Genomic DNA, 27,959 nt, shown 5'->3' with positions numbered 1-27,959 from the left:
TATTACCGATTTGGAATGCAGAATTACAGACGCCCTCCTGCTCTTCATCACATCCTTCTCAAGAACACTATCTTTTAAATTTGCAAAATCAATCCAAAATATTCATTTTCCTATTGTAAACATGTGGTCAACAGAAATACACAAAGTCCTCAAATTATGACCATTGAGCCCAAAATGTATGTTGTTAAGTGAGGCATGGTAAGTTTCCCCATTTTATGATTTTTCTTGCCACAGTTGTTAAGCAAATCATTGCATTTGTTAATTTAGTTCCTGGTTGTTAAATGAATCTGACTTTCCCATTAACTTTGCTTGTCAGAAGGTCACATGACCCTGGGATACTGCAACCATCAGAAATATGAACCAGTTGCCGAGCATCTGAATTTTGATCACATAACAAAGGGGATGTTGCAGCAGTCGTAAGTGCGAAAAACGATCATGTCACTTCTTTCAGGACTGTTGTAACTTTGAATGATCATTAAATGAACAATTGTAAGTCAAGGACTACCTTACAGTTCTCATGATTCTTAGGTACTGTTTGGTGGAAAGTTCCCCCATTCAGAGGAGATTTTAGAACATGCTTTATTTTTTTAAAAAACCTCTTAACATTTTTCTTCCAATTGTGACAAGCAAAGATTACTGAGGACAACATGTCAACAGAACTGTTTTAAGGTTTTCTTCACTTGCATCTAACTTTGGCATAAATATGTTTCTTTCTTTCTTTCCTTCCTTCCTTTATTTCATTCATTGATTCATTCATCCATTCTTTCCTTCATCTCTATTATATTTTTATTTAATCTCCAGCACATGAATGAGACAGGAATAAGTCATGTTTTTGTATATTGGTATTAAACAGCATTTTCTCTTTAATTGTATACCATCCAAAGACAACATCAACGTGTGTACAGTAAGTTCGGCTTTGTCATCCACGACCTTTACCTTCATGCCTGAATAGTTTTCTGCAAATTCAAAGATGGGTACAGATCCCTCCATCTCAGAGGAGGGCCTATTTCAGTTTTCAGTTGTATATTTATTTTTTATCAACCATCCATATTACCTTAGATGGGGGAAAACCCCATTGTATCACCTCAGTGAAGGTGTGACATTGTGCCAGAATAGGGGCCCTTTGGTGTTTAGGTACTTTGAGGTTAGTTAAGTGTGCCATAAGGGAGGCAGGGTGCATTGGTGCTCTGTGCCTCCTCATACTGTTTAATGAGTGCTTTGGCTTAATCATCTCCCATGCCGAGTAAAAGACCTGGACAGAAGAGCAAAGCTGAGATTTTAGTTGCCAGAGCCTTCTCCCATAAGCACTCAAAATCATTCCTCATAATTAATGGAAAATTAATGGCCAAGGAGAAAAGGGTATAATCTGATTCAATCGTTGAGTACGGTCATCCATATTGCACTTTCACTGAGGCCTGTCTCCAGTTTCACACTGGTATTAGAGACATAGTTGGGGACCTGAACAGCTGATCTTAGAAATGTGGGTTTAATGGTGCAAAATTGGAGAAGGAATCCGAATGGAGACACACATTTGGTTTCCTGTCACCCCAAAACATTCTGTCAACTGATGTTCAAAATGTTTATTCTACCTCAAACAGAAAGCTGCTCCCAGTAATATTCAGTAAAAGCAGCTTTAGAGAACCAAAATTCCTACTGCTTTCTCTGGAAAGTCTGCTAAACAAAATCCCAGCCTGATTTCCAACTTGGGGATACACACAAGCTAGGACCAGATTTTCAGATTGGTAAAGAGGGACACCTTTGACTGGGGGAGGGGGGGGGGCTTGATTAAAAATTTTATACGGAGCAACAAAAATTTTCATACAATGCAAAAATAGTATTATAATATTTTTTTTATTCCAACATAACTACAATTTACAAATATAATACGAAGTAGGAGAGGAAGAAGAAGTGTGGAGGAGAGGTAAGCGAAGAAGAAAGAGGTAAGGGAAGGTAGGTAGAAGGGAGAGAAAAAGAAGAAGAGGAAGGAGGGAGGAAGAGAAAGAAAGAGAAGGAGAAAAGATAGGAAGGAGAAGAAAAAGGGTAGGAGTAGGGAAGAGGTAAGGGAAGGAAGAAGGGGACAGACAAGGAAGGAAGTAGAGAAGGAAGGGAGGGAGAAAAGAAAGAGAAAACGAGGTGGTGTCTTAGCAGGTAGGAAGGATGGTAAACAAAGCATTTTAAACTATACCTTATAACCTTCCAAATGGAATAATAATAATATAAGAATGGCAAAGAAAACGAATAATTATGCTTTATATTTTTACTGTCATTTATTATCTTACAGGCAGACAGTGGGGGAAACGGAATGAACGAGTGGGCAGGCAGGCTAGGAAATGGAATGAACGAGTGGGCAGGCAGTGGGGGAAATGGAATGAACGAGTGAACAAGCGGGCAGGCAGGCTAGGAAACGGAATGAACGAGTGGGAAGGCAGGCTAGGAAATGGAATGAACGAGCAGGCAGGCAGTGGGGGAAATGGAATGAACGAGTGAACGAGCGGGCAGGCAGGCTAGGAAACAGAATAATAGCAGTAGACTTATATACCGCTTCATAGGCCTTTCAGGCCTCTCTAAGCGGTTTACAGAGAGTCAGCATATTGCCCCCAACAATCTGGGTCCTCATTTTACCCACCTCGGAAGGATGGAAGGCTGAGTCAACCCTGAGCCGGTGAGATTTGAACCGCTGACCTGCTGATCTAGCAGTAGCCTGCAGTGCTGCATTTAACCACTGCGCCACCTTGGCTCTTATGAACGAGTGGGCAGGCAGTGGGGGAAATGGAATGAAGGAGTGGGCAGGCAGGCTAGGAAACGGAATGAACGAGCGTGCAGGCAGTGGGGGAAACGGAATGAACGAGTGAACGAGCGGGCAGGCAGGCTAGGAAACGGAATGAACGAGCGTGCAGATAATGGGGGGAACAGAATGAACGAGTGAACGAGTGGGCAGGCAGTGGGGGAAACGGAATGAACGAGTGAATGAGTGGGCAGGCAGGCTAGGAAATGGAATGAACGAGCAGGCAGGCAGTGGGGGAAACGGAATGAACGAGTGGGCAGGCAGGCTAGGAAATGGAATGAACGAGTGGGCAGGCAGTGGGGGAAACGGAATGAATGAGCGGGCAGGCAGGCTAGGAAATGGAATGAACGAGTGGGCAGGCAGTGGGGGAAACGGAATGAACGAGTGGGCAGGCAGGCTAGGAAATGGAATGAACGAGTGGGCAGGCAGTGGGGGAAACGGAATGAATGAGCGTGCACGCAGTGGGGCAAATGGAATGAACGAGTGAACGAGCAGGCAGGCAGGCTAGGAAATGGAATGAACGAGTGGGCAGGCAGGCTAGGAAATGGAATGAACGAGCAGGCAGGCAGTGGGGGAAACAGAATGAACGAGTGAACGAGCAGGCAGGCATGCTAGGAAACGGAATGAACGAGTGGGCAGGCAGGCTAGGAAATGGAATGAACGAGTGAACGAGTGGGCAGGCAATGGGGGAAACGGAATGAACGAGTGAACGAGCGGGCAGGCAGGCTAGGAAACGGGATGAACGAGTGAACGAGTGGGCAGGCAGTGGGGGAAACGGAATGAACGAGTGAACGAGTGGGCAGGCAGGCTAGGAAATGGAATGAATGAGCAGGCAGGCAGTGGGGGAAACGGAATGAACGAGTGGGCAGGCAGGCTAGGAAATGGAATGAACGAGTGGGCAGGCAGTGGGGGAAACGGAATGAATGAGCGGGCAGGCAGGCTAGGAAATGGAATGAACAAGTGGGCAGGCAGGCTAGGAAACGGAATGAACAAGTGTGCAGGCAGTGGGGGAAACGGAATGAACGAGCGTGCAGGCAGTGGGGGAAATGGAATGAATGCGTGGGCAGGCACGCTAGGAAACGGAATGAACGAGTGGTCAGGCAGGGGGAAACGGAATGAACGAGGAGGCAGGCAAGCTAGGAAACGGAATGAACGAGCGTGCAGGGAGTGGGGGAAATGGAATGAACGAGCGGGCAGCAGGCTGGGAAATGGAATGAACGAGTGGGCAGGCAGTGGGGGAAACGGAATGAAGGAGTGAATGAGTGGTCAGGCAGGCTAGGAAACGGGATGAACGAGCGTGCAGGCAGTGGGGGAAACGGAATGAACACGTGGGCAGGCAGGCTAGGAAACGGAATGAACGAGCAGGCAGGCAGGCAGGCTAGGAAATGGAATGAATGAGCGTGCAGGCAGTGGGGGAAACGGAATGAACGAGCGTGCAGGCAGTGGGGGAAATGGAATGAATGCGTGGGCAGGCACGCTAGGAAACGGAATGAACGAGTGGTCAGGCAGGGGGAAACGGAATGAACGAGGAGGCAGGCAAGCTAGGAAACGGAATGAACGAGCGTGCAGGGAGTGGGGGAAATGGAATGAACGAGCGGGCAGCAGGCTGGGAAATGGAATGAACGAGTGGGCAGGCTGTGGGGGAAACGGAATGAAGGAGTGAATGAGTGGTCAGGCAGGCTAGGAAACGGGATGAACGAGCGTGCAGGCAGTGGGGGAAACGGAATGAACACGTGGGCAGGCAGGCTAGGAAACGGAATGAACGAGCAGGCAGGCAGGCAGGCTAGGAAATGGAATGAATGAGCGTGCAGGCAGTGGGGGAAACGGAATGAACGAGTGGGCAGGCAGGGGAGGAAATGGAATGAACGAGCGGGCAGGCAGGGGGAGAAACGGAATGAATGAGCGGGCAGGTAGGCTAGGAAACCAAATGAGCGAGCGAGCGGGCGGGTGGGCAGGCGAGGAAACAGGGACGGGCATGATTGGCAACGTCGCGCCCATCCCCTCTCAAAAGGATTTGGCTCGGCCACCGCTTCCTCCTCTTCTTCCTCCTCCTCCTCCTCCTCCCCATCCAAGCACCAACACCACAGCCATTTGCCATCACAGACCGGTCCACCTGTCACTGTCTGTGACCCGGTTCATGATGGAAGGAGGCAGGAAAGCGCAGGGCACCGGAGAGCTCACCCAGCTGGAGGCTCTGCATGGCTGTCAAAGCAATCTCCACCGCCGTGCGCAAGGGCAAGGCGCAACCTGCAAGTTTGCCAGAGGTCTCTGGCTGGCCGCAAACCCAGCCAACGGCGATGAATCCCCCCCTCTTCCCCGCATCTTCTCCCGGGTTTCTCTCTCAGGGTAGGGAGGCCAAGGACTGGCTTTCCCCCCTCCCACCCCACCCCACCTCCTCCACTAGCCTTCCCTTGCTAAAGGCCGCCGCCGCCCACCCAAAGCGGCAAAGCATCCCGCCGGAATTACTTACTCACCAGTGGAGCAAGCAAACGGCGAAGGCTAAATGAAATGGAGACTGCGCAGCATGCTTAAAGTTTTCCATCCACCCAGCCAACAGCAGGCTGGGCTGGCTTAGAAGTTTACGGAAGAGCGAGCTAGCTAGCCGCTAGTGGCAGGTGATGGGCAGGGGAGCGAGTGAGCTGCGAGCGCCAAAATAAAGCGGGATTTTTCGAGAACAGCCTGGGACGCGGGAAAAATTATGGGAAGGCGTGACTGTCCCGCCAAATGCGGGACGTCTGGTCACCCTAGCCATTGTGCAAGTGTTCATTTAGAAAACAAATGAATATGTCAGCAAGCCCTTCCTGATCACAACTTGGATCAAACCTAAATTGTTGCTGACCACAGAGCCACCTATATGCTCTTAGCAGATTGAGCACACATTGTCAAAAAGAGAAAAGATTTGATCCATCCACTTAATAAGAGAGAGATTTTAGCTTCCGGGCTTTTTGGATAGTGGGGTTATTCAGAAGTGTATAAAGCAGGAACCATCTTATCCTGGCTTTGCTAGACACTCTGGGAACTAAAAAAAGAAAGAAACCAGCATTAATTTTTTCCGTGTTTAGCAAGCCAGTCATTCTCTCTCAGCCCAAACCACCTCATAGGGGAAAATTGGAAGAGGAAGGTGGGTTGGATTTGTTTGCCATCTTGAATTATTTCTAAGACTAAAATGGCGGGATATCAATAAGTAAAATAAACATTCTCCAGATCATTCCCTTGTTTATTACTGACCAACATACTCAAGTGAGTACTGTATGAGAGGTTCTGGGACTTTATATCCATGAGTACTCTCGGCTGGCACGTGCACTGCCACCCCAGGTCAGATCTCTGTGACGATTCTTTTGTGAACTTCTGTTTCCCTGCAAAGAACGAAACAGAAGCTCACGAAAGAAAAAGATCTTACCTCTTGCCGTGCTGCCGGTGTTGACATTCCCCGCCTCCCAACAGCCAGCTGGTCTTTGGGTCTCTGCTGTGCATGTCTGTGCATGTGCATGTACAGTCCTTTCAGTTTGGGCATGCATGCACGCAGTTTGGACACTCGATGTCTTAAAAGTTTGTCATCACTGCTCTATATCATATACACTGCATTTCAGTTCATCCCTTTCTGCCAAAGAATTAATCTTAATGCGTTTTGGAATTTCTTTTTTGGGGGGGGGTGTTTGGGGGGAATTTCAGTTTAGGTTTTTTTAATACAAAATATAAAGCTTTGGGGAGAAAGGAAATAGATCAATACAACATCTCTAGAGTCTTGCACAAGTGCTATATCTCACTATCTAAACAACTCCACCCTGCAAAGAAATGCTACACCCTCAGATACACAAAATTTGGAGGTAGTGATGTTGTCACAAATGTCTGAACACGTAACCTTCAGAAAGCTATTCCTGAAATCCAGTGTGCATGATAGCACAGATACCTGAAACGGAAACTTCTAATAAAGTATATGGACATAGTTTTATCTTCGTAATAGAAGCCTGTGCAAAAGGTTAAACCGTTGATGAAATGGAATGTTTAGTTATGGAGCCCACCTTCACGAGTTCTCCAAATGAAAACAATCTGCAGTTTTCAGAGCTTCTTCCCCAGAAGTGAAGATTCTATTTTAACCTGCCCTATATCTTCTATATTGCTTAACATCCCAACAGGCCATGTGGCCTCTGATTGAAGCTTACCTATTTCCAAAAGCGTATACACAGAGGAGTATGAATCGGCAGACAGCCTTTTCTGTTTGTATTTGTCGCAAAGGATTTGGCAGAAGCACACAAGGATGGGGTTTGTGTGATAGTGGTCCAGAAAAAGCATTCCAATCCAAACTGTGTAACCTGTAGAAAAATCATGAATATTTCTTTTTTGCGTGTTAAATGCAGCTTCTTGTTCTCCCATCCCACCCACTCCCTCCAAGGCTTGAAACAAAGATACTAATGAGTGGAAAATCCAATTCTGTTATGTAAAAGTAAATAAGGTCTCCTCTGCAAAGTACTTCAAATGCTTACCTGCATCACATTGTTCATAACCTTTTGGCATTACTGGCCTATCTATCCGTCCAACCATCCAGACCCCAAGAATGATGCTGCGGGCAAGTCTCATCAGACAGGAAGTTAAGCCAATGACCACCGAATGGAAGAATAAAAAATAACTGAAGTTTACGAAGACTCTCCTGCAAAACAAGAGGCTACCACTGAGAAGTCTTCATGTTTACTCTCCAACTATGGAGGCAGAAATAGATAAATTTGCTTTTGAACTCAGTCTTGTGCTCTGTTCGAATTTGGAAGCAGATACTTCTCCCAATGAGCTTTTACCAAAAAGGGAAATTCAGTAGTTCTACCTAGCACTCAGTTGAGGAAGTATAATAAGCTGTACTTGTAAAAGTTATAATACTTTACTGAGCCCATGAGAAGATGAATAAGGTTTATTTACAAGTCCCACCAATTGTAGTTGATGAGATACAAACTGGTGTACCAAGATATAATGCAAATATATGAACAAATTTCACTGAATTGCAATTAGTCTATAAATTGCAACATTGGCACAATATTAAAAGATTTTTTTATAGAATAAGATAAACCAATCAACAGATAAAGACTAGGATAAAAAGAAAGGTGATGAGAATTATATTGTTAAATCTTCCCTAGTTTTCTTCATGCAATATTCAGCATGAAGAAGCATTTGAACCTGTTTTCTCTATAGCTTGAAACAGCATAATACAAATACCACATAGTTCTTCTGAAACTGTATTTTTGTACTTAATTTTTCTCCATTGATCTTTTAACTTTTTCCTGCCAAGATTATCTCATAGTGACTGACAAATGGCAGAATTAGAGGCTGAATTAGATTAGCTTCCCTGATTAATTATTTCCAAATAATGTTTTTATTTGTGTAAATATGAATCCTGTCTCACATTTTCACATCCCTTCTTTTTTTCCACATCTTTTCCTGGACAGTCATTTTAAAAATAAGGAAAAAAGATACTCTAGAGTATCTTCCAATAGACACTGCTACAATATGTTTATCGGAAGCATCATTGCCTATCAATCCCAGGTGCTGTACAATGGAAAAATTATATTCACAGGATAGCAGTAGATATATCATCCTCTAGCACTGACCTGTTATCAAGAGCCAAAGGCTTTTGACTGTCAGTCGGTGACATTTTTGGCTGGAGAAAAAACCTGGCACCTGCGAGCACCTGCATCTTCTTGATCACTAGGACAATGACATATGTCAGGCTGAGAAATAGAAAACAAAGAAAACAACATTGCATTTTATAACCAAACTAAACCAATCAAAAAAATATATATAATATTGAAAGGATTGTGTTTAGCTACCATCCTCTTACTCTGGGATCCAACATTTTTATGTTCATCATTTTGAATCCCTTGGTAATCAATTCTATACAATTTCCAAATTCAAAAGTATAAAAAAAAAGATTAAAGGTGGAATCCTATGAACATAGTGCAGAACTTCATATGAAGGAAGGCAAGGTTTTGGGGTCATTTGTACTATGCATTTCTTCCTATCAAACTAACAAATGGTACTTCAAATGATACAACATCTCATTTCTGACTATGAATAGTTCTGCAATTGGAGCAGCAGAACAAGGAAAATCACCTGCTCTGTACATATTTTTTTGAGGATGTTCAAATCCCTTCTTTGTTATCCAGCTAATGAGGTGGATGCTGCTCAAAATTCCCCAATCCCACCTAGCCAGATTATCTTCTAGGCTTTGATACTATTCAACAAGAGTTGATTATGTGAATAATGCTCACATTTGCAGCCTGGTCAATTCTGAAAAGCAGGGAGACCAAACTGTTATTGTGACTGCAGGCACTTACATCACAGTTCCCCATTGGTTTAAAAGCTCCATCCATTCGCCATGTATCATGGGTAAAATCAAAATATACATAAGTATCATTCCAAATAACCACTGCACCAAATGCATGATTAGATATCCTAGAAAAGAAAATTTACAACTGGTTAACAAATGGGGAGAATTAGAAGCTCCCAATAACTTATTCCAATCCTTTTAAGACAGTGTTCACATACCCCACATTATGTATGCAACTTGGAAAGAGATAAACTTTGATAGTGCTACCTGTTGGGGTAAAAAGAATAGGAGAGGTTAGTTAGGAATTCACAAACATACAAACAAAATATACAATATTTCCAGGAAATCTAAAAGATGTATTTGTACAACCGCAGAACTACTTCTGTATAACTTACAAAACCAATACTGTCAGCATAATGTCTTAGATCAGTCTAAGGGGTAGAAAATAGGATGCAAAACCCTGAGATATAACATCTTTCTACCCATTTATTTTTACCCAAATAAAATTCCAAAAATAGAAGAAATCCACAAAGGAGAAAAATAACCAAAGAAATATGGATGAATTCTGCAGAAAAGCTAGTTTCTGCTCTTCTATTTATAGCTCTGTCTTGTATTTGTAACTGACATTATCCTGACAGCTTGGCTCAAGAATGTGCTTTGTTTTGAAAACTAGTTAAAGGCAAAGCGGCTACAGTCTATTTGTTTATGGGCTATTAAACTGATTAGATGAAAGGGGCCTGGTGTTGGAGGAGGGCAAACAAATTTCAGATGATTAATTGATTAATAGCTACCCAATGAATTAATCTCCAAAGAGACTTATAAAATGGATACTTTTACACTGGGAAAACTGGTACAATCTAGTGGAAAACAGGCTAGCTCTGAAATATTCCCATTTCCAAGAGCTTGTCAAAAGAAAGCCATGAACAAGTCTCTTGCATTATCTGAAGAAACAATAATGGAACCAGGCTTTTTTTCAATTTTCTCTATCTTTCCATTTAGGAAGAGGAGCCTTCAGTTCTAGTTGACTACAGTATATGTACATCTTGTGGTATGTTTGAGCTGCATATCAGTATGTGTTAATCTCTTATAACATGGTTTTGGTCAAGCTAGCTTTGCTCAATCAAAACTTCCCTAAGATCTGTTTTCAGGACTCAAAATGTATTTGTTTATACCTATTCATATCATATATTCATAAAGTTCTTTGTTTGCTTTGTTCTATCTTGCATAATTATCTTAAATCCAGCAACTCTCTCTGTGTGTGTGTTTTCACCCTCTTCTTAGATTCTTACTGTGTTTCCCTGAAAATAAGAGAGGGTCTTATTTTCTTTTGACTCCTGAAATAAGCACTTGACCTTATTTTCGGGGAGGTCTTATTATTTTTGAGATGCAGGAGGTGGCTAGCGTGGTCATCTCATGGCTGCTGCTGTTCTATTGCAATATTTGAGCTTATTATCTGGGGAGGTCTTATTTTCAGGGAAACAGGGTATCATATTTGTAATTTAACACCAAGACTAAAAGCACCCATCCAACTTTTTCTTATCATTTTCAGGGTTAAACCCTGCCATTTCTTTTATCTGTTTGAACTGTCTTGTTTTCTCCATTTCTCTATTCTAAAAGTATTGGAAAAGGCTGGACATTCTGAGAGTTATAGCCACAACAAAAACAAAAAAATATTGAGGGGCGGGGATGACGTCGCTACGACACGACATGCAATCTTGGAGCTCCAGGATTGCTGTCAATATCTCTGCTGCTGGATGGTCCTTTTGGACCTAAACCATCCCGTGGAGAGAGTTTTAGGGAAGGCCACGTCCTGCTGATCTCAGGGACATTGCAAAGTCCCTGATTGATCCAGGAGAAGCTCTTTTTTCCAGCAAAAGAGAAGCAGCCATTAAAGCTGCAGAAAGTTGGGACAGCCCCTGAATGGAAGAAAAGCAGGAGAGAGAGTGTGTTGAAATGGTGAGGTAAATTTTTACTATTAGAGAAGAAAACACACAAAAAGACTTAGAGTAAAATTAAAATTGAAGACAGAAGAAGAGAGCAAGCAGTGAATTAAGCCTGTATTAAACTTAGTGTGTTATCTTTTTTTAATTTTGCTTTTTTTATGAATGGAACTTTTACAAATGCTTCTCACTTTTTAAATTGGACTGGTTTTTTGTTCCCTCTTCTTCTATTTTTCCTCTTTTTTCGTATTTGTAGATTATGATCGTCTTTCTTTTCTTTTCTTTTTACAACGCTCAGTTGGATTGTTTGCTTTTAAGCACTTTTTTTCTTTCTTAAGTGCGGAATTTAAAGAGAGGGGTAGAGGCAGAGGAAAAAGAAACAACACTGCCATCTAGAGACTGGAGGCTTGGAAACATCATTTTTTAAATTTCCTTTGAACATTCAACTCATATCTAATACTTCAAGGCTCTTGATTTTGTTTATTGAAAGAGATAATGGGAAGAGTAAATATTGTTTATGAAGGTGCTCTTCTGGAGTACTGTCAATAGCTGGACTGGAGTGAAGAGAAAACCTTGACTTGAAGGATTATAGTGAACTTGCTTGAAACTTAACAAAAAAGCTTTGGATGTCTTAGTGGAGTATTTATAACCTGGAAGAATGGTGCAACATGAAGAAGAAAAAGAATTAACATTGCAAATGATTATGTTTGAAATTCAAAAAATACAAATAAGTACAAAAACATTGAAAAGAGTATGGAGAACATAGAACAAAAAAACAGACAAAATAGAGAGAAGAGTTGAGAACATTTATAAAATGATGATGAAATTTGAAGATAGAGTTTAAAAAATTGAAGAAAAATATGAACAAAGTGATAAGAAAATTCACAGCAAATTGAGCATGGTTGGAAATGACAGAAGTGGAATGTTGAAAGGAGACATTAACGAACTGGAACTCTATCTCAAACCCCAAAACATGGAAGAAGAAAGAGGAGAAATTCTGGCAGAAACAATGAGATAAATTTTGGCAGAAGTACGATGATAACCAAAGGCAAGTGGATGGAAGGAACAGATGGAGGGTTTTGAGTCTTTACAAAATATGCAAGGAACAACAAGGTGCCAAGAGAAGTCCACATAAGATTTATCAAGAAAACAATTAGAATACAAATATCACAAATGGCAAGAGATATAGGACTGCACTACTACTGGAAGGATACAGGATGAAGAAATGAAATGTTAGAATAAAAAATAAGTTAAACTGAGTTAAATTTAGAGTATTATGTATAAAATAAAGTAATAATAGTTATAGCTAAATAAATGATTATTATTAATAATAATGCATATATGTGTACTAGATTGATAACATGAAATTTTATATAAATTGTAAGTGAGGAATATGGAGAGGATGCTTAAAAGCTTTGTTATAAAAGATAAATAATTATATATAGAATAGAATATAAAGATGTAATATTATTGACTGAATTCAGGATTATTTAAATGCCATAATATAAATGTATCTTAAATTTAGAATATTTTACATAAAATGATGCAATAATAGCTATAGTCAAATGAATGTTTAATAACCATAACAATTATATACATATATATTAGAATGATGATATGATTTTTTATGTAAATTGCAAGTGAAGACTATTGTGAGAAAGCACAAAAGTTTTGTAACCAATCGACACACTGTAAGTCATTGGAGAAGGATTTTTATTTTGTGTGTGTTTATGTCTGTATGTTTTTTGTTTGTCTAAAAATAAAAAAAAACTTTTTTATTAAAAAAAAACAAAAGTATATTGTTAATAAAAGTTAGCCTAGACCACTTGCCCTGCATACCCAGAGAGTATTTCCCAATGTGATCATCTTGGTGATGTGTCCCCAACCACACTGGTTTTCCTAAATCTTTTGATGGCTTTTGTTACTATTGACTGCTTTGAAGTAATTGAACTTGCTAAGATCTGGAGGCCCTTGGTTCTTAATTCTTCGGCGCTATCAAAAGTATACTGAGGGATTTCTGCTCAGGTCTTTGAGTCCTCACTCTGGAACAACCTGCCAAAATTCTGGATGGTCTCCAGAATTTGTTAATATTAAGTAAAAATTGTTCTTATATAGAGCCTTTGGTGACAGGACCATCAGTTAAGTGGCACAACCTAACAACAACCCTGTACTGCTGAGCTGATGTATTGCAATGCATCAGGTCAGCAGTGCAGGGTTGTTGTCTTAGTCTGTCTATTGTTTAGGGAGCAGAGTCTGTACAATTAGACCATCCCAGTGGAGAGCTTGGGGTTTTCTCTGAGGAGCTGTTGGGCGCTTTGGTTGAGGCCCTAATCTCTGCCTGGAATGGAGCCTTGGGTCATATCACTGCTATGCATTCTTTCCCTGTGTGCCAATCCTGCGGTGCACCTTGGTTTATTAAGCAGCTCTAGAAGTGCCAGGAGAGATTCCTGGAGAACTGCTGGAAGAAGACTCAAAGTAAGTCTAACTGGACACAGGTAAGAGCCTATGTCAGGTATTACCTTGTAATAAGAACATCGTTATTGCAACTGCTGATAACCATCCAGTGGCCCCCTAGAATATTATTCAGGTTAACATATAGATAGTATATGTGTGGATCCAGGCAATGAAGTCTTTTGGAACTGACAGAGAAAAATTGTCAATGTACAGATTTTCTAAGAGCCAGCTAAGACTTTTTGGTATGGCATCCAGTGTGCTGATACCCAACCACCATGACTGGTTTATGCCATAATATTTCAAATTCAGTTTTCAGATCTTCAAAATCACTTCATGATTTTCTCCAATTTCTTCAGCTCTGGTAGGACAGTAGGGAATGGAAGGATTTATACTCCTTGCAGACAATTGGTCATTTGCAGGATATTCTAAAAATAGAAGGTAAGGCTGAGGAATATAGTCAGTTCTTGGCGGACAAAATTGCTCGGTTTCGATCGGAACTGGACTCCACCCCTGCAGATCCAGCCGGGACACAGGGGAATAACTTGGTAGACCATCTCTGGGTTGAGTTTCAGGATGTTGCCTCCGGGGATGTGGACAAGGCTATGCGAGCTGTGAGTTCCTCCACCTGCATACTGGACCCGTGTCCCTCTTGGCTGACTGCCAACAGCAGAGAGGTGACACGAGGCTGGATCCAGGCGGTTGTTACCGCCTCTCTTCGGGAGGGACACCTCCCCACCGCGCTTAAGGCGGCGGTGGTGAGGCCCCTCCTGAAGAAACCGTCTTTGGATCCAGCAGTTCTTAACAACTATCGTCCAGTCTCCAACCTCCCCTTCCTGGGGAAGGTTGTTGAGAAGGTGGTGGCCTTACAGCTTCAGCGTACCTTGGAGGAAGCTAACTACCTTGACCCCTTCCAGTCTGGCTTCAGGCCCGGTTACAGCACTGAAACCGCTTTGGTCGCATTGACCGATGATCTCTGGAGAGCCAGAGATGGAGGCTATGCGTCCATCCTGGTTCTCCTCGACCTCTCAGCGGCTTTCGATACCATCGACCATGGTATCCTTCTGCGACGACTGCGGGAGGTGGGGGTGGGCGGCACTGTTTTACAGTGGTTCTCCTCCTACCTCTCGGACAGGTCGCAGTCGGTGTTGGTGGGGAGGGAGAGATCGTCCCCGAGGCCCCTAACCTATGGGGTGCCGCAGGGTTCGGTTCTGTCCCCCCTGCTATTTAACATATACATGAAACCGCTGGGCGAGATCATTCGAAGGCACGGGATAAAATACCACCAGTATGCGGACGATACTCAGTTGTATCTGTCCGCCCCGTGCCAACTCAATGAAGCGGTGGACGTGATGAACCGGGGCCTTGAGGCTGTTAAAGACTGGATGAGAGCTAACAAACTGGTACTCAACCCGGAAAAGACCGAGTGGCTGTTGTGTTTTCCTCCCAAAAATTTGGCTAACGTTCCACCAATCAGGCTGGGGGGGCAAAATTTATTCCCCTCAGATAGGGTCCGCAACTTGGGAGTCCTCCTGGATCCACAGCTGAGTTTTGACCACCACTTGTCGGCTGTGACCAGGGGGGCATTTGCCCAGGTTCGCCTGGTGCGCCAGTTGCGGCCCTACCTGAACCGGGAGGCTCTCACAACAGTCACTCGAGCCCTTGTGATCTCTAGGCTGGAATACTGCAATGTGCTCTACATGGGGCTGCCCTTGAAGAGCATCCGGCGACTTCAGCTAGTCCAGAACGCGGCCGCGCGAGTGATCATGGGCGCACCACGGTTCGCCCATATAACACCAATCCTCCGTGAGCTGCGCTGGCTACCTGTTGATCGTCGGGTGCACTTCAAGGTCTTACTTACCACCTATAAAGCGCTCCATGGTAGTGGATCTGACTATTTGAGAGACCGCCTCCTGCCAATCACCTCCCTGCGTCCCATCAGATCGCACAGAGTAGGCCTCCTCCGAATCCCATCCGCCAGTCAGTGCCGACTGGCGACTACGCGGAGGAGAGCCTTCTCAGTTGCTGCTCCGACATTATGGAACAACCTCCCCGTGGAGATCCGTACCCTCACCACAGTCCAGGCCTTCCGCACAGCCCTTAAGAACTGGCTATCCCGTCAGGCCTGGGGATAGGATTACTCTCACCCCGCCCGAATGTTGAGTGAATGTTGTGTTTTTATGACCAATTTTCTTTTAATCACGGTTCCTTTTTTTTTTAAGTCTTGTCTTGCACTCCCTTCCCTTCACTGTTGTAAGCCGCCCTGAGTCCCCTCAGGGAAAAGGGCGGCATATAAATTTCCAATAAAATCAAAAATCAAAAAATTCTGCAAGAATATTTTTCCTGTAAGCCCAATTGAGTAAGGGACTATCCCCTGGTATTGTCACTTATTCAAACCTTCTTCCTTCCAGCCAGAGTTACACCTAGTGTTGCTATAATCAGATTGTACAATGTTTTAACCTACTTGTTTTATACTACTCTCTCAACTATATGCTCCTACTAACTTTTCATTACAGACACATAATTTTGACAGATGTTCCAGTGAATTACTTTGCCAACTATGTTATCTCATTGTTTATAACCAGATGGTGCAATCTTCTTGCATGAATTGAATATAAGAATTACTATTTCTTCCACTTCTACTTCTTTCTACAATCTACAATTTGAATCATTTGATGGTTTTTCAGTTCTGCCTTCAGTTTATTTTAAAGTTCTAGTTTTAAACCATTGCCAGCTTTTATCTTTATCCACTTTTGTGACTCTATTTTTACTTCTCTCAGACTTCAAGACTAGGTATCTAGACAGCTCCTAATTTGAGAGGGATGAAAAGGGATGCAGATAACTGAAGCAGAATTTGGACAAGGTAGAGTTGTTGTGGTTCTGAGGACTAGACTTCAGGATTTTAGAAATATGTCAGAAAATTACAAAGTTATGTTTCCACTCAAAGATTAAATTCACAACTTAAAGATCCTCCCATAACTGCAACTGAGCCTGGACAATCATGCAGTACTAATACCATCTGAAGAAAAATCAAAGTCATGCCTGATGTGCCTCCTTTCGGAGAAAAACTATCTGACATGAGTTGATTGATTGACTGGCAACTTCAGAATTATATTATTGCTTTTGAAGATGGTCTAAAAATTGCAGCTGGTCAAAACTCGGACAGGGCAGGTGATAAACTGTGCTTTCCAGCTGAGGTGGGTTGCCAATTTTCTTACTACCAGTTCGGGCATGCTCGCATGTGCATGTGCATGCAATGCTTTTGCACATGCTCAGAAGATTCCAGGGAGGTGGGCGGGTGGAGCCTCCCATTGCCACTCGTACCAGTTCAGCCGATCTGGGCTGAATCGGGAGCAATCCACCTCTGTTTTCCAGCAATATCACATTGTCTACATGTCAAAATGGTTGCACTGGCTATGAGCTACTCTTGAACTCAGTGTACCTTGCTCATTATACATATGAAGATTAACATCCTTTGGGCACGTTGTATTTTTCAGGTCCTACCACATTTTTTGCTAACATTAAGAACTTCTTTTGCTCTCTCCCATGCATATTTTCCAGTGGTTCCCAAACTTTTTTTGGCCATGCCCCGCCTAAGCATCTCTAAAATCCTAATGCCCCACCCCCAGTGACATATAATTCCTACTTCACTCAAAAAGTGAACTCTACTCACATGGAGGAAGCCTAAAAGGCCATTAACTTCATTTCATTTCATTTATTGAATTTCTATGCCGCCCAATCTCGAGGGACTCTGGGCGGCTTACAGAAATGAAAAAAATTAAAAGATTTTTTTTTAAATAGCAATAGCAGTAGACTTATATACCGCTTCATAGGCCTTTCAGGCCTCTCTAAGCGGTTTACAGAGAGTCAGCATATTGCCCCCAACAATCTGGGTCCTCATTTTACCCACCTCGGAAGGATGGAAGGCTGAGTCAACCCTGAGCCGGTGAGATTTGAACCGCTGACCTGCTGATCTAGCAGTAGCCTGCAGTGCTGCATTTAACCACTGCGCCACCTTGGCTCTTAAAAAAAAAACAATGGGACGAAACAAAGTTAAAAGAAAGGAACACAACAAACACCCAATCGAAAGGGGGCTGGACCTCAATCAAGGGGTCAACAGCCCCAGGCCTGCCGGAAAAGCCAGGTTTTAATGGCTTTGCAAAAGGCCATGAGAGTGGGCAGGGCCCGGATCTCTGGAGGCAACTCATTCCATAGGGCTGGAGCGGCAACAGAGAAGGCCCTACTCCTACGCATCGCCAGCTGGCATTGTCCCACTGAAGACACCCGGAGAAGGTCCATCCTGTGCGATCTTATTGGTCTAAGGGAGGTATGTGGCAGAAGACGGTCTTGCAGGTATCCGGGTCCTAGGCCATGTAGGGCTTTAAAGGTGATAACCAGCACCTTGAATCGTGCTCGGAGACCAATGGGCAGCCAGTGCAGCTCACAGAGGATAGGTGTGATATGGGTGTACCTTGGCACACCCAGTATCACTCGCGCGGCTGCATTCTGGACTAATTACAGTCTCCGAACACTTTTCAGGGGCAGCCCCAAGTAGAGCGCATTACAGTAATCCAGTCTTGAGATGACGAGGGCATGAGTGTCTGTCTGAAGTGCCTCCCGGTCCAAATAGGGCCGCAACTGGTGCACCAGGCGAACCTGGGCAAAGCCCCCCCTGGTCACAGCCGACAGGTGGTGTTGCAAAGTCAGCTGCGGGTCCAGGAGGACTCCCAAGTTGCGAACCCTCTCTGCGGGGGACAATTTTCCCCCCCAGGGTTAAGGACGGACTGGATGGACTGTCCTTAGGGGGCAACATCCACAGCCATTCGGTCTTGTCAGGATTGAGTGCGAGTTTGTTCACTCCCATCCAGACCCTAACAGCTTCCAGGCACTGGCACATCACTTCCACCGCTTCACTGAGTTGGCACGGGGCGGACAGATACAACTGAGTATCGTCCGCATACTGGTGGTATTTAATCCCGTGCCGGCGAATGATCTTGCCCAGTGGCTTCATGTAGATATTAAATAGGAGGGGGGACAGGACCGACCCCTGTGGCACCCCATAATTGAGGGGCCTAGGAGTCAACCTCTGTTCTCCGACCAACACCAACTGCGACCTGCCGGAGAGGTAAGAGGAGAACCAGCATAAAACGGTGCCTTCCACTCCCACCTCTTCCAGTCGTCGCAGAAGGATACCATGGTCGATGGTATTGAAGGCCGCTGAGAGGTCAAGGAGTACAAGGACAGAGGAATGCCCTCTGTCCCTGGCCCGCCAGAGATCATTGGTCAGTGCGACCAAAGCGGTTTCGGTGGAGTAACCAGGCCTGAAACCAGACTGAAAAGGGTCTAGATAATCTGCTTCATCCAAGGTCCGTCGGAGTTGGAGGGCTACCACCTTCTCAACAACCTTCCCTAAGAAAGGGAGTTTGGAGACTGGACGATAGTTTTTAAAAATAGCTGGGTCCAGAGAAGGCTTCTTGAGGAGGGGTCTCACCACCGCCTCCCTAAGAGTCCGTGGAAAGGATCCCTCCAACAAGGACGCATTCGTGATTCTCTGGAGCCAGCCTCGTGTCACCTCCCTGCTGGTCGAAACCAGCCAGGAGGGGCACGGATCCAGTAAACAGGTGGAGGCACTCATCGCTCCCATGGCCTTGTCCACTTCATTGGGGGTAACAAGCTGGAACTCATTCCAGAAAGTCTGAGCAAGACCCTCCCTTGGCATCTCTGCTGGTTCTGTCCAAATGGAGTCCAGGTCTGTCCGAATCTGAGCGATTTTGTCCGACAGAAACTGAGCAAACTCCTCAGCTTGACCCTGCAAGGCATCCCCGGTTAAACTTGGTTAAAACAAGGTTCAAATTGCCCCCATTAAAAATCAAAGTGCCCCCCTGTGGGGAGTGAGCCCCACATTGGGAACCACTGGCTTAACCTAAATAAAAGGCCATTTACTGTATGCTTTATTTTGCCTTGTAGACCACAACCCCAATCAGTAGTAATTTTTTGAATGCTGAAAACTCACCACACTTTGAGCAGATGAAACTTTCATAGATTCTGACACAAGTAGGTACCTTTTGCCTGCTCTCAACAATTTAATTTGTCTTCTAGAAGCAAAAAAATATAAATATAAATCTATATATATGCATAAAGGCACACATGTACATACATATATATATACAATGCAAACACTTTCATAAAATATATTGATACCTATGAAAAGGAATGAATCAAAAATATGAATTATTTATCTTGAAAGATTGGAGACTTAATGAAGTCTATTAAGGGTAACAAGAAGTTCTGAATGTGAAATAGACCATTATTTAGTAGTACTGGCAGAATTCCAACCAAAAAGGGAACAATGAGCAACATTTGGGAACCATATGTGAATTTTGTAACAAGCAGAAGATGCATATTTCTTCAGCTGGTCATTGAGAAATGTATTAATATGAGAAATAAAATATATTATACATTTCTTGACCAAGATAAAACATATAATTGAGCAAATAGGCTTGAATTATGAAAGTAGAACAATCTTCCCGTTTTCATAATGCTCTTCCCCACACCCATTACTATCCATCGTTATCCATGCTGATATATTAGCTTCTTGTAAATAATGGAAGACACGGTATGAAAATGATACTATTCATGACTTTTTACAAAAGTGGGAAACAGTGTCATAGATATTTTCAGTCACCTAATCACAGCATCCATGTTACATCTACACAAGAGTTACATAATCTATATATGTACCTGTAGCAGACTAAGATGTTAAATGCATATCCAATGCATGTGGCAGAAGAAACAACAGTAGTAACAATCCAAATTCCTATAAAACAAACAAATATAATCTTAATTCAGAGATGATGCCCTCAAAATACTTCTCACCACGGTCTAGTGAGGTAGTCATGGTAAAATTCAAAATTTCCAAAGTGTCTATAAACATTCTTCAGTCTCTTTTCAATTTGTTTTTACTGTTACCAAATAGTGGTAACATCTGGACACAGGTAAACTGATCAATTTCTTAACTATCTGTGTCTTTTTGTAATTTTGAAATGTTATAATGTTTTGTTTTTTGTTATTCAGTTTTAGATATAGACTTTATTCACCAATAATAATGTCTAGGATAGATTATTTAATATTCTGAACAATGCTAGCTAATCAGATGTAGTTTGCCAGCTATTGGGGTAGATCTGGATTCATTTAAATCCAAATCAAATTCTACACTCAGCTGTAGAAACTCACTAGTGTCTGTGGACCAACTGTCATCTCTTAGTCCAATATATTTCACCTGATGGCAGCATGGGTAATAAAACAAATGGAGGGAACACTAACTACTCCTTAAAGAATGACAGAATATTAATTTAACAAATATAAATAATGTAAATGTTGTTGTAAATGTTTGTGTATGTCTTCTCATTTGTCTAGACCAAGAGTCTCCAACTTGGCAAATTTATCACCATGGGTGGCTGTGGAATTCTGGGAGTTGAAGTTCCCAAGTCTTAAAAGTTGCTCAGTTTGGAGAGCCCTAGTCTACACTATAACATAAATGTGACTTTCTAAACCTGAAACTTTCTAATCTATCTCTAGAATAAAAAAAGGTCTGAACGATGAGAAGAAAAGAAGTCCTGCATCAGTTCCATGGCTATCAGTTCACATTCTGGATCCTAGAGAGGTCAATCAACACATCCCAGGAGCAAACATGGACAAGAGGTTCTTCAACCACTGTTATTCCCTACGGGTTGTTACAGAAATTGGCAAAAAAAAAAGAGAGATCTCAAATTACAATCCCATGACCACAGGATTTTGCACCAAGTCATAAATGTAAGCCAAGTGCCAATCACCCAAATAATGGTAACATAAGTACAGAGATGATGTGATAGTCATAAGTGTGAGTACAGTTGCAAGCCACTTTTTCCAAGGCCATCGTAACTATGAATGAACAATGATCAAGGACTACCTGTAATCAAAGTCATCCAAAATCATGACTTCCCTTACCTGTTTTCACACAAAGATAAAAGCAGAGAACAATTCTAACTCCCTTATCATTTCTGTTGCCTTTATTTGCTCTTCTGCTGTTGCTGCAATCATTTTTAAACACTTTACTCATGCTAGAAAGGCCAAACAAACACCTGAGTCTTTTAGGGAATGAAACCTACTAAGGGGAAAAAAATCCTGATAAGCTAAAAACTCCTTACAACTCATTTTCAGGTCAATGCTACAGCCATAGGTTTTGAAAGGCAATTATATTTTGCTACCAGAATTGTATCCACATAGAGCTATCTAACAGAGAATAGTATAAGAGTATCTATTACCTCAAACACCAAGGAAATCTGACATAAATAGCTCTGTTGAACATTTGCTAGTCATTGTGTAAGGACAAAAATAAACCAGCCTGATGGCTGTAGCTAAACAGCAGAAATTTCTGGAGCAGGTAAGTACCGTATTTTTCAGAGTATAAGATACACTAAGGTTTTGAGGAAGGTAGGTAGGTAGAGGGAGAGAGAGAGGGAGAGAGAGAGAGAGAAATACAGTAGATAGGTAGGGAGAGAGAGAGAGTAGGTAGGTAAGTAGGTAGATAGAGGGAGAGAGAGAGAGAGAAATACAGTAGGTAGGTAGAGAGAGAGAGAAAAAGTAGGTAGGTAGGTAGATGTTTGCAGGTATAATTGTCCATGTGCTGGAGAAGGAAATCGCTGACAATCTGCAGCACCTTAAGACTTTGTTTCTGCTGGCACAGCACTTGATCAATGTAATTGTCATCAATCAGTTAAAGAGCTTTCCAAAAGGAAAAAAAAAGTTTTTGCACTCTGCAAACCTCCCAAAAACGGCCCATTTTTCACGAAAATGGGCCCGTTTTTAATTTTTAAAAAAAGGCATGAATAGCCTTGGGGGGGGCTTGCAGAGTGCTCCTGTGGGGGTGGGGGGGCAAAAACTAGTAAAAATTGGCCCGTTTTCCGCAAAAATGGGTCCAGTTTTGGTAAAAAAAAAATTGCATGCATAGCCTTATGGAGGCTTGTAAAGTGCTGCTGGGAGCTGGGGGGACAAAAACAGCCTGGTTTTTGCTCATTTCTGTCCTCTCCAGCCCCCAGAAGCTCTCTGAAAGCCTCCATAAGGCTATGCATGCAATTTTTGTATACACAGCCATTTTGGTTAGCACCCAGATTTTCAGGCTCGTTTTTGAGGAAAAAAGATGTGTCTTATACTCTGAAAAATATGGTAATTACCTTATACTACTCTATATCTTCTTTCTTTCATCCCTCAATTTTTTTAATAGAATTGCCATTTACCTTAAAATATATACAGTACATTTTAATTATTCCCTGCCAGCATGGATATTGAAAAAAGAACACATCCTCTTCCTTCCAGCTGGAAAATGCTACCATGTTTCCACGAAAATAAGACAGGGTCTTATTTTCTTTTGACCCCCAAAATAAGCACTTGGCCTTATTTTTGGGGAGGTCTTATTATTTTTGAGTGCAGGAGGCAGAAATCATGGTCAGCTCATGGCTGCTGTTGTGTTGCAATATTTTTAGGGAGGTCTTATTTTTGGGAAAGGACTCGTTTTAGTGCATGCACTCTAAAGCCCAATTGGGCTTATTATTCGGGGAGGTCTTATTTTCAGGGAAACAGGGTAACACGGTAGGAAATGTGGATGGGAAAACTTAAGGAAAGAAATGTATCTTATTTTGGGAGGTTGTAAATCTCTGACCAGAGCACAGGACTATGAACTTATTTATTTTATTTGTATGAAATTCATATTTTTGCATTCAGAGCCCTTACAGCAGTGGGTATAGAGGGCCAATGGAGAATATAACATCTCCTTATGAGAAGCCATTTTTCTACTCTACTGAAGAAATGTTGGCCTTCTCCTTTTACCTCATTCAACTTAGTAAACCATGTTGGGTTCCAAAAAGCAAGGTGATTCTGCACAAAGGAGAAGTTTCTTTTTTCTTCAAGTTCAATTTTAGAGATTTGAGGTTCTAGCCCTTCAGAAAGGGCATTTTCTAACCTAGCTGCTCCTCTTCCCATTAAGGAAAGAAAGTATGGATGTACAAGAGCTACTGGCTGTTTTTTTCTTCTTCAAGCAATATCAGGTTTTTGTTTAGGGATAACATTATTAGAAATTTGTCGTTCTCTTTTTCAATGTAACTGGTACATTACACCACCCATAAAAAATAATGCTATAGTCACAAAATATTATGCCTTTACCTTCTAAGACACGAATAAACTCTTCAATGACTTGGACCCATGATTTACGTCTGAAATCTGGAGATTTTTCTAACGTACTATGCAGGTCTTTGAGTTTTTGGATAATTACATTGATCCCAATAAATTCAAGCCCAATAAACTGGAAGAGAAATGAAAGATAATGAGGGATAAAAATGTCTGAAGTGAAAATTATAAGATAAAAATAGATAACTTTAGGGACTCCTATTAGGTCAGGATGCATTCACAATTGACCAGTAGACATTCACACCTACAGTAATTTAAGTTGGGGGAGATCTGTTAGCTAAATCCCTCAACAGGAATAGATCCCATCTGTTAAGGTTCAATAGCAAGGGAGGAATTTGCTGGAGACGTTTTATTTATTTTTTTCTCCCAGAAGCACAGACTCACTATGGACAAAGAAAGAAATAGATCTTAGCTGCCTCCACCCAGTATTTCCCAGATCACAGGAAGGGATGCAACCCATGCAGACCTCTAAAAGTAATGAGCAACTTGATTGATTGTCATCACTCTTGATTTTATTTCGGTTATGCTCAGGGCAAATCATGCAAAGCTAGCTTCTTCTCTGAATTCACCATATTAATCATCATCTTAGATGAAATTTCCTTTGTTGATTAAGAGAAAATGTTCCTTTGTTCATACTTCCCATCCTAGAGCCTCATCCTTTCTTCAACTCTAATGTTTATTTTTATTTACTGTTAATATACTCTAAAGACTAGTTTACAAAGATAGTTTGGGTGCCAATTTTTGTTGTACATGTCATGAGACCTATATCTCTCCAGATAGGCTCATTCTGCCCTTGTGGTCCACAACAGGCAGAAAGGGGAAGGCATTGTTTTCCTTTTGCCTTGTTTCTACCATATAACCTGACCAAGGACAGGAAAAGATGTGGCAACACAAGCTAATTGAGGATCATAATTACTGAATCTCCCCAGACTATCGTGGTTGGTGGGCAGGAAGAATCTTTCTATAGGAATTGTTTCTGTGCTACTTCAAGTAAATAACTTGGCTTTGTTGTGTTCACATAGCTTATATTAATACAAGATATAATATTAAAATACAATATAGTTTGTGTCTTAACTATTACATAAAGCCAAGTAATGGTGATTGTCAAATACAAGAAATATGATTATTCAGCAAAGCATGTTTAAAACAAATGTTGCTTGGCTTGATGAATGAACTTAATGTACAACAAATAGCATTTCACATGACTACTACAATCTTAGATTAAAGCTCTATGAGAATATATCTAGAAATTAATTTCTAATTGATCTTTCCTTTAACAAATAAGGTTCTATTTCTAGAAGTTTATCCTCTTATTCACCATTTTCCCAAAATAAGATCTATCCCAAAAATAAGCCCTAGCATGTTTTACATATGCTCCTAATATACGCCCTACCCCCCCCAAAGAAAAAGCCCTACTTAAGAGCTTGGACAGCCGGCTGGCCACTCATTCAGTCTGGTTGCTCATGGTGTCATGGCCACGAGGCAAGAGGGGATGGAGCTGCCCCACATACCCTGCACTGGCTTACCTCAGAGCCCCCACAGCCAAACCATCTAAGTCCCTACACCTGCCTTGCAGTAGCAGCACTGGCAGCCATGTGCAGCAGAAGCCCACGTGGCCACTGGCCACTTCTTTTGCTTCCTCACGGCTACAACAGAGCAGGAGGCTGAGTGGTGTGCTGCGGCTGTGGGAGCCCTGATGTAAGTGGGAGCCAGGTACATAGGGCAGCTCCACCACCCTGCCTCACCTCATGGCTGTGAGACTGGCACTTCACTCAGCCTCCTGGTCCATTGTGGCTTTGAGCAAGCAAAAGTGTCCTATAGGCACCCAAACACTTTTTACTTGGAGAACTGACGTGGACTGGAATCTTCATTTCCTTGCAAAAGGGGCGCTTAAAAATAGAGCGGATGACTCCATTGTTAAATCCCCCATTTGCAAGGAAGCAAAGATTCCAGTCTTTGTCAAAGTCTTGGTTTGGGCGAAAAGTGTCCCGGTGGTGGTGGAAAAGAGCAGGATAAAGGCACAGCAAAAACTTTTTATGACCAGAATGAAAATTTCTGAGGTTTGTGATCTCATGAGAGTTCAAGCACTCAGTTTCTGCAAAAGAGGATAGGTGCTTGAACTCACACAATATTACAGCACCCAGGAGCTTCCATCTCCTCTCCTCTCAAGGGCACAGAAATCGCAGCACAAAGGAGATAGATCTTGTAAGGTAAGGGAGTCTGGCATGGCAGGATGGGAGGGGGAAGCATAAGATGGTGGGTTTGGGAGGCCTGTTCCATCACTAGCCCCCTCCCCCCAATGAGCTTCCCCACCCTGAGATACCTCATGAGCACTTAACAAACCACACATTTGATTAACCAATGTGTGGGCAGAAAGCAGGGAGTGATCTCACTCAAGGTATGAGATTCACTCCTACAAATCCTTGAGGTAGAAATGGAATAGTCAGGCTCCATTACATTTGCAACTCGAGGACTACCTGTATAGCTTCACTTGAGAAGGAGAAGAGGAGAAGTATAGTATTCTCATATGCCTATATTATCGACTACTTGGGATAATTTAAATATTAGAATTTTGCTCAGCATGCAAAATATAGCATGCATTATAGCTTAGCTTCAATGATCAATGTCTGTTCTTTGGACTACAGATAACAGCTGATCCCCAGAATGCATTTTAGTTCAAAGATGATTTGATTGGACCAAAAGCAGCAGTGACTTCCTTGCTGAAAGCATCATGCACTGCCTTGCCTTACCATGTAAAGACATAGGAACATAATGACAATTGTGCTGATTATTCTGGTGGGGAATTTAAAGTAGGGGTCCCACTGATATAGCTTTCTCTGAAACCAGTTTTTCTTGGGATTCCTGTTGGTAGATAAAAATATAGGGCTGTTACGTAACAAAAAAAACCAGGTCATTCTCCAAAGCTGCTTTGCATGTGATAGAAGAAAATCCATTTCCTTTATTTCTCTGGATTTAAAATTCTCATTGCTATTTGGCCTAGTTCTATCAATAGAACCCTTATTGTGATGGTCTATATCCCTCAATGTAGTTGGATTATAGATGATGGGAATTTATGAATGAGAACAAAAACAATGAACAGGATATGGGTGACCAACATGCTTTATTTTTTCCTAAACTATTTTTCACAGTATCTCCATTTGTGAACTTCCCTCCCACCTTCCAATAAGCAAAGTCAATGGAGAAATGGTAGGGAAGTTTGCAGGTTGCTCTGGTAAGTCACTTTCATCCTCTCCTTCCATGGGCCACTCATACATATTCACCCACACAGCAAAAGCCACCCCAGGCCTACTGCATTTGCGCCACATCTTCCTTGCTTTCTGGCCTGATTTTGGTCCATTTGAGACTCACTCAACAACCTGCAATCCTCATTTAATGATGGCAATGGGAAGTGCTGGATTGTTATTGCTAAGCAATGCAATCACATGATATCATGCTTTACAACCACATGACTCAGTGATGGAAATTCCAATTCCAAATTCCAATTCCAATTCCAAGTCATTAGTTGAGGACTACCTATAAGCAGCATTTTCAAAATAATTCTCTCTTCACCAGAATGCCACCAAGAATCAAAGCTTCAAGACAACACAAGATATTGTGGGTCTTGCTGAGGATCCCAAGGGATCATAGGTTAACAGGTTTATTCTAGGGTAAGCTTTTCAGCAGTACAGCCCATATACTCACAGGTATAGCTGCATCTGATGTCTATACTCAATCAAATCAAACCTTAAACCAGAATACACTTGTTAACCATTTAGAGATCCATTAGAGATTTCAGATGCTTTTCAGCTAATGTTATCATTTTATGGAATATGAGCCTAGCTATCGGCAGAAGGATTTTGCTCATATTGGTATTAGCCAATTACCTGACACTGGAAAAATAAGAAAAAAGAATTATCAGAATACATCAAAGCAAAAATGTCTCCAAGGATAAAATGATCCTCACCCAAGCACAGGTTTTCTCAGCAATTGCTGGACATACTGCGACTGGTATTCTTCCATAAGAGAATCTTTGTCCTGTATTGTAAATAAAACATCTTTACACATATTCCCAGGAATTACAAACAATGTGTGAGAGAGGGGGGGAGAGACAGAGACAAAGACAGAAACAGAGAGACAGAGAGCACTTTTAGGGATTAAAAAACCCAAATTAGATACATAATATTAACCCAGGTTTATTTCTGCTAATGCATATAAATGACAAAGAGAATGGGTAGACTCACTGCAGATA

At 42.2% G+C, this 27,959-nt stretch overlaps 1 protein-coding gene across 3 annotated transcripts in view; it reads right to left on the bottom strand.

Moving 5' to 3' along the window:
- Positions 1-5,241: 5,241 nt before the first annotated feature.
- Positions 5,242-27,959, bottom strand: part of LOC116505645 (stimulated by retinoic acid gene 6 protein-like) — a 64,508-nt gene continuing 41,790 nt past the window's right edge. For 2 of the 3 annotated variants that reach the window (XM_032212990.1, XM_032212993.1), the window contains 5 exons: positions 27,675-27,745; positions 26,461-26,572; positions 20,231-20,306; positions 19,503-19,584; positions 9,143-9,223 (listed from right to left, as the gene is read on the bottom strand). In XM_032212990.1, the coding sequence (XP_032068881.1) occupies positions 20,241-20,306; positions 26,461-26,572; positions 27,675-27,745 (249 nt within the window). In that variant the 3' untranslated portion in view covers positions 9,143-9,223; positions 19,503-19,584; positions 20,231-20,240. Of the gene's footprint in view, positions 5,805-6,948; positions 7,099-7,269; positions 7,434-8,379; positions 8,500-9,105; positions 9,224-9,316; positions 9,366-19,502; positions 19,585-20,230; positions 20,307-26,460; positions 26,573-27,674; positions 27,746-27,959 lie in introns of those variants that run through there. The other variant, XM_032212992.1, reaches the window with a different exon arrangement.

This window comes from Thamnophis elegans, chromosome 3 (genome assembly GCF_009769535.1).
Source record: "Thamnophis elegans isolate rThaEle1 chromosome 3, rThaEle1.pri, whole genome shotgun sequence".
In the NCBI taxonomy this organism is placed as follows: domain Eukaryota; kingdom Metazoa; phylum Chordata; class Lepidosauria; order Squamata; family Colubridae; genus Thamnophis; species Thamnophis elegans.
The sequence above is the reverse complement of the archived record's forward strand: the minus strand, read 5'-3'. Positions and strand labels throughout refer to the sequence as shown.